We start from the raw sequence: 6259 nt of genomic DNA, 5'->3' as shown, positions 1-6259 counted from the left end.
ACCGCGGGTTCAATCCCGGCCGGGGGTATGGTTTGTTTGCAATCGTGTCATTACGATTTCTTGAGTCATAATGAATAAGAATTATGAAATTCAACAGTTGTTTAACATGGTTTTTGAGGACTCAGCAGAAATCTTTAAAATAATGAATCTGTATTAGTCCAAGATTATTATATTTCTGTGGATGTTCCAGATTTTCTTTTCACTTGTGATCATTAGTTTAAGTTTAGAGTTCCTCAACTGGATGTGGATCATTAACCAGTTCGATTGTACATTAATATCATGAATATGTTATTCCCCAAATGATATATTGAGATACACACCTCTCAAGTGTATATACATTGATGCATTTCTTGATATGTCTACACTGAGATATGTATCTTAGCGTAGACTGAGAAATACACTTATCAGTGTAAATACACAGATACACAGCTCTTTTTGTACATGCAACTGTATCACACAGCTTACAGTGTAAATACCCTATCCAGTGCTAAATTGTGAGAAATTTTAATATGATGAATAATTGTTAGTTTGTTTACTTATAATTGTTGCTGGGCGATGAGTTAAGGTAGCAAGAAGTGCTTAAACACTGTACTTGGCAGCCTTGGCAGGTGTACAGCACTAGCTGGGCACCTCTGCAACACTGATAAGGGTGTTGGTTCTTGTTCCTTGTCTCTCCAGCTACTCGCAGTATTTCCCCAACATATCAGCCATGTCCCACAAGCTGGGTGCAACCATAGGCCGTCTTTGTGTCAGATCATCCCGGCAAGCAACCAATGTGAGTTCAAAATTAGTTAAATATTTTATATTTACGTTCCCACTTCAGGAAAGCATTATTACTGGCAATACCTTTAGTGACGGACTTGAGAAAACGCAATAATGAGGCATTGGTTAATCTTATTTCTGGGGTAGTACTAAGCCCGTAAGGGTCGTGCAGTGCCTGGGAAGGGGAAGCAACCAGATTCAATCCCAGAAAGGAGAGGGTAACTCCAATTCCTTACATCGAGAGCCCTTCACTACCATCAAGCCACTCCCCCCGCCCTCCCTTTTAGAGGCGAGATACTGGCGATATATAGCTGCTCACTGGCGAGAAGGAATGTATTGCAATGGAAAATATTTGCAAATAGTAGCTTTCACTTCCCCAAACGCTGAGTGAGCCTTGACTCGTCGTGACACACTCGTACAGTTTTGCAACTTGCCGAGACTATCAAAACAATCTTTTTCCACCGAAGCAGAAACTACGTCAGCGTATAATTAACAAATACGGTGTGATTTTAATTTACTGATTATGTGATTTAAAAAAAGTAATTTATCTGATTTAATGTCAGTGATGAATTCAGAAATAGCGACAAGGTCAAACACGTTTAAATTAAGTTTATAGAACAATATAATTCTAGCGTAATTTAATTTTATTAATAGGCCTATGGCTCGAGATAAAAATTTACCACCATGGTACGTCATAGATATATTTAATTAGAAGCAGTTAGACATCGATGGTATAAAGATTCTTTTATATTATTCTAACTTGTGCCCTTGATTTTAATAAAAATAATTGAAAAGTAATATTATGTTAAGTTTAAGTAAGCTGCAGATTAGTCTACACATGAATCATCAAGGCGGCAATCACCTACACTAAACATTCAAGTATAATTTAATTACGGAAAGATGAAAGTAAACTTTCAATGCATATTTATGTTAGGAGATGAAGACCCCTCAGAGTAATAACTATATAACATAAGATTAAAAAGAAATTAAAATAAATAACAAATGATAAAATAAGATTATAATGTGTGTGTGTGTGTGTACTCACCTATTTGTTTGTACTCACCTATTTGTGGTTGCAGGGGTCGAGTCCTAGCTCCTGGCCCCGCCTCTTCACCGGTTGCTACTAGGCCCTCTCTCTCCCCGCTCCATGAGCTTTATCAAACCTCGTCTTAAAACTGTGTATGGTTCCTGCCTCCACTACGTCATTTTCTAGGCTATTCCACTGCCTTACAACTCTATGACTGAAGAAATACTTCCTACTATCTCTCTGACTCATTTGTGTCTTCAACTTCCAATTGTGGCCTCTTGTTTCTGTGTCCCCTCCCTGGAACATCCTGTCCTTGTCCACCTTGTCTATTCCACGCAGTATTTTATATGTCGTTATCATGTCTCCCCTGACCCTCCTGTCCTCCAGTGTCGTCAGGCCGATTTCCCTTAATCTTTCTTCATAGGACATTCCCCTTAGCTCTGGAACTAACCTTGTTGCAAACCTTTGTACTTTCTCTAGTTTCTTGACGTGCTTTATCAAGTGCGGGTTCCAAACAGGTGCTGCATACTCCAGTATGGGCCTGACATACACGGTGTACAGTGTCTTGAATGATTCCTAAGGTATCGGAATGCTGTTCTCAGGTTTGCCAGGCGCCCATATGCTGCAGCAGTTATCTGATTGATGTGTGCTTCCGGAGACATGCTCGGTGTTATACTCACCCCAAGATCTTTCTCCTTGAGTGAGGTTTGCAGTCTTTGGCCACCTAGCCTATACTCTGTCTGTGGTCTTCTGTGCCCTTCCCCTATCTTCATGACTTTGCATTTGGCAGGATTAAATTCGAGAAGCCATTTGCTGGACCAGGTGTCCAGTCTGTCCAGGTCTCTTTGAAGTCCTGCCTGGTCCTCATCAGATTTAATTCTCCTCATTAACTTCACATCATGTGTGTGTGTGTGTGTGTGTGTGTGTGTGTGTGTGTGTGTGTGTGTGTGTGTGTGTGTGTGTGCGCGCGCGCGCGTAAAATTACCTAATTCTAATTACCTATTTGCAGACAGCTACAGTGCTATGCTTGTGGTATCCCGTTTTCAATAATTTGTTCATTATATAATTTTTTAAAATTCCAGTATAACTGGAGAGGTATACTGTGTAAAAAAAAAAAAACTCTTATTACATACTATAGTAATTTATTCCACTGATTTACCAATGTTTGAGAAGAAAATTTCCTAGTATCGGTTATTATAACGCGCATTTACTAGTCTGGGAAAGTATTCTACTACTGTTTTGCTTCAGCAGGTCATACAGACGAGAGTGCCAGCGATGAGGCTCAGCACACAGCCTGCAAAGGCCTATGGTGAGGTGCCAGAAGTTCTGCAACAGAAAATGAAGCTCTTCCAGGTAATGATGGGGCAAGTAAAAGAGTAACAGAGGTTACGATCCGGGACCAAGATATGAGGTTCAACCCATTCAAACTCAAGTAGATATTTATAGGTAGAGAGAACTAGTAACCCTAGAGTACTTTCGATTACCACCATTTGTGTGAAACAACATGCTAGATATTTAACACTACATGGAATGCCGCTCTTTGTCTCATGAATATAATCATGCACACTTCTTCTTAGGACTCAATATATATATTTTCCCTGTTAATAATTTTTAATTATGTAATCCCTTTCCATCTAAGAAAATTTGATAAAAGCCCGGGTCACGAGGGTAATGGTCCCCGAAATTTTTACCTTGAATCCCAATATTATATCCCCCTGCAAGGGAAAAATAGTTAAAATTTCTTGAATCAAGAGCCCTTTACCAGCATCAAGGCGCTTCTCTCCATGGTCCCTAACTCATGAATAAGACGGTGTATTGTGTAAACTAATTTACATCAACAACAGGCTGATCCACATGTGCGCCCACGCGATGCTTTGTTTACACACCCTTGTGTCATGCGCACTTGTTTTAGTAAGAAGTTTGTGTGTTAACATCAAACACATTTAAGTACATGTCAAGGTTATATTTTAAAGTTTATGACCCTTTCCACTACCCTGTTTATTCAGATCACTTACCATCTGTCTTTCGTGCAGGCTCCTAATGGACTGCCAGTACACATCAAAGGTGGTACAGTCGACAAGATATTGTTTGGCATCACGGCTACTGTTTGCTTCTTGGGGCTGATAGAATGCTTACGCGTCTTCTACGTTCTCTCCTACCCACAAAAGAAGTAAGATAAACGCCGTTCGCTGCCTCCTTCACCAGCAACAGCAGCAGAAGAGCACAGTGAAGTCCCGTAGTATCACCAAGTCTTGAGTCGGTAAAAAAAAAAATAAATAACTTGAGGGGTCCATAGATTTAGATAAAAAATATACTAATAATTATATATATGCCATAACATCAATATCAAACTGGTAAGAGGTGTCCTTATGGTTACATCAAATCTAAGATTGTTCTCTAGCTCATATAAAACAATTGCTTCATGCAGGGGTAAAGCGTTTATATTTAGCAACTGCTTCCAATAGAAGCAAAATATACCTATTTCAATAGTTAAGAAACTTCCATATTACATATTCAACTGCCATCATTCCACCTTAAAGAGTAGAGCACTAAACAGTTTCTGAAAGTACTTGGAAAATCCCAGGACACAAGAAAAAAGGAGCTACCTTCCCTTCCACAAGGGTTCCTGAGTCAAAGAGCCATCCCGCTCATTGAAGGACTAAATTTTCTCCAGTAGCAGCAGAAACAGGGCACTACCTGGATATGAGGTACACATTTAATCGTCAGCACATGAAAGGAGCAAACTATAAATTGTATCACAAGTAAGAGTAATTCAGAGGCAGCAGTTTTGGCAAGATTCTTAGGCGAGTTGTTACTTTAACACTGTTTTTTTTCCGTGATGAAACACACGCTGATTTATTAATGGCAAAACTGAACTCGGTTCATGCATACCCCTTTTGATATAAATTTTAAAGTATAATTTGCATTTGATTCTTTTATTTGAGATACACTCTAAATATACTTTAAATCATATGTTGAAAACAGTCGCTCGGACCTTTAACAAGCGAAATAATGATTACTATTACTTTATAAGATCTAAGAACTTAGATGTGAAGGTCATTATGTAATTTCCAATACTTCCATAATGAAGAATATCGCCTGATATAGCCAATGAAAGACTGCCTTGCACACTGCCTTAATAATCTGGGCAAATGTTCGATTGTAAATATTTTTTATGTATTATTGAATGTTTACTCTTAAGTTCAGAACACCGTCTGTCGTCTCCAACTGGAGGCTTGAAGGTAGCTGGTCCTTTGATAATCTAAGTCATACATTGCAATAATTATCCAGGTAACTTGATAACTTTAGTGTCACAATACAATAGTTACCAGGTCACTTGATAACTTTAGTGACATTAAAAAAATTACCCTGATCACTTGCTAACTTTAGTGACACAATAGTTACCCAGGTCATTTGATAACTTGAGTGACACAATACTGATCACAAATTTTAGTGACACAATGTAAGTTATCCTGGGCTCCAGAACATGGGGAAAAGATGGACGATGTTATGTGCTTAATTTAGGATGATAAATTTGTAAATAATACACTGACGGTGGAGCTTGTTTTATTTTTCCTGTTGGTATTATTGTGTTGTTACTGTGTTTATTTTCTGTCTTAAACTGTAAATTTATTAATGTGTGTTACATTCATGTAGCAGAAACACTGAAAGCCTAATGGTCTCACGGATAAGTGTGCATGTCTTATTGTATATTACCCTTTCAGGCAGAGTTTTCTGCCCTTCAAATAGATCTTTTCGAAAAATCATCTTATGAGTTAATATACATTTTGTGAACTAACATATAAAATTTTTAGTTTTGATCCAAACCTTACGGAGCAACCTATCTTAGCAGTGTTAAAAACGTTCGTAATATAACTTAATCTTACCCAACCTATCTCAAGTCAGCCTAAATTTAGTTGGTATAAAATATTAACTCTGTGTGATGTTCAGACTGATTTTCGTGTCACTGATTCTGTAGGATTATCCTTCTTTAAATGTGTTTAATTTGCCACTAACGTACCATCCAGGAGGGTGAAGGTGCTTTAATGCCAGTGAAAAGCTCTTAATCCAAGGAATCGTGTTTACTCTCCCCTTTCTTGGTGCAAACCTGATTATTTCCCATTCCCCAGCGCTGGATGATCCCCATGGATTTAGCGCTTCCTATGAATATAATAATAATAATAATAATAATAATAATAATAATAATAATAATAATAATAATAATAATAATAATAATAATAATACATACACACAACATTTATGCCTTTACACCTTCGTATAAATGTAAAAATCTGTAAAATATGTATTATTATTATTATTATTATTATTATTATTATTATTATTATAAAGGGGGAAGCGCTAAACCCGGAGGATTATACAGCGCCTGGGGGGGGGGGGGGAATGTGGAAGGCATTCAGGCTTAATTCGGGGAACTGGAGCACAGATCCAATTCCCTAAATCAAGAGCCCC

The 6259-nt window shown here is 37.9% G+C and overlaps 1 protein-coding gene across 2 annotated transcripts; it reads left to right on the top strand.

The window, feature by feature from the left end:
- The first annotated feature begins 606 nt into the window (after positions 1 to 606).
- On the top strand, positions 607 to 5347 carry LOC138854665 (cytochrome c oxidase subunit 7A1, mitochondrial-like). Of its 2 annotated transcripts, none has more exons than XM_070099150.1 (3): positions 607 to 775; positions 3038 to 3142; positions 3823 to 5347. In XM_070099150.1, exons 1-3 carry the CDS (start codon positions 710 to 712, stop codon positions 3961 to 3963), a joined length of 312 nt encoding a protein of 103 aa, XP_069955251.1. In that variant the 5' UTR covers positions 607 to 709; the 3' UTR covers positions 3964 to 5347. The 2 variants fall into 2 exon arrangements, with proteins under 2 accessions (XP_069955251.1, XP_069955252.1); XM_070099151.1 differs by having other exon boundaries at positions 611 to 775; positions 3041 to 3142.
- Positions 5348 to 6259: the final 912 nt, after the last annotated feature.

The sequence above is a fragment of the Cherax quadricarinatus genome, chromosome 66, assembly GCF_038502225.1.
Source record: "Cherax quadricarinatus isolate ZL_2023a chromosome 66, ASM3850222v1, whole genome shotgun sequence".
In the NCBI taxonomy this organism is placed as follows: domain Eukaryota; kingdom Metazoa; phylum Arthropoda; class Malacostraca; order Decapoda; family Parastacidae; genus Cherax; species Cherax quadricarinatus.
Note: the sequence above shows the minus strand (reverse complement) of the source record. Positions and strands in the feature narration are given on the sequence as shown.

What these genes read in the sequence shown, in the direction of transcription:
- LOC138854665 (XM_070099150.1), top strand. Translation starts at nt 710, where the DNA reads ATGTCCCACAAGCTGGGTGCAACCATAGGCCGTCTTTGTGTCAGATCA. An exon ending in CATCCCGGCAAGCAACCAAT is followed by an intron (nt 776 to 3,037) that starts GTGAGTTCAAAA and finishes GTTTTGCTTCAG; the next exon opens with CAGGTCATACAGACGAGAGT. An exon ending in AGAAAATGAAGCTCTTCCAG is followed by an intron (nt 3,143 to 3,822) that starts GTAATGATGGGG and finishes TCTTTCGTGCAG; the next exon opens with GCTCCTAATGGACTGCCAGT.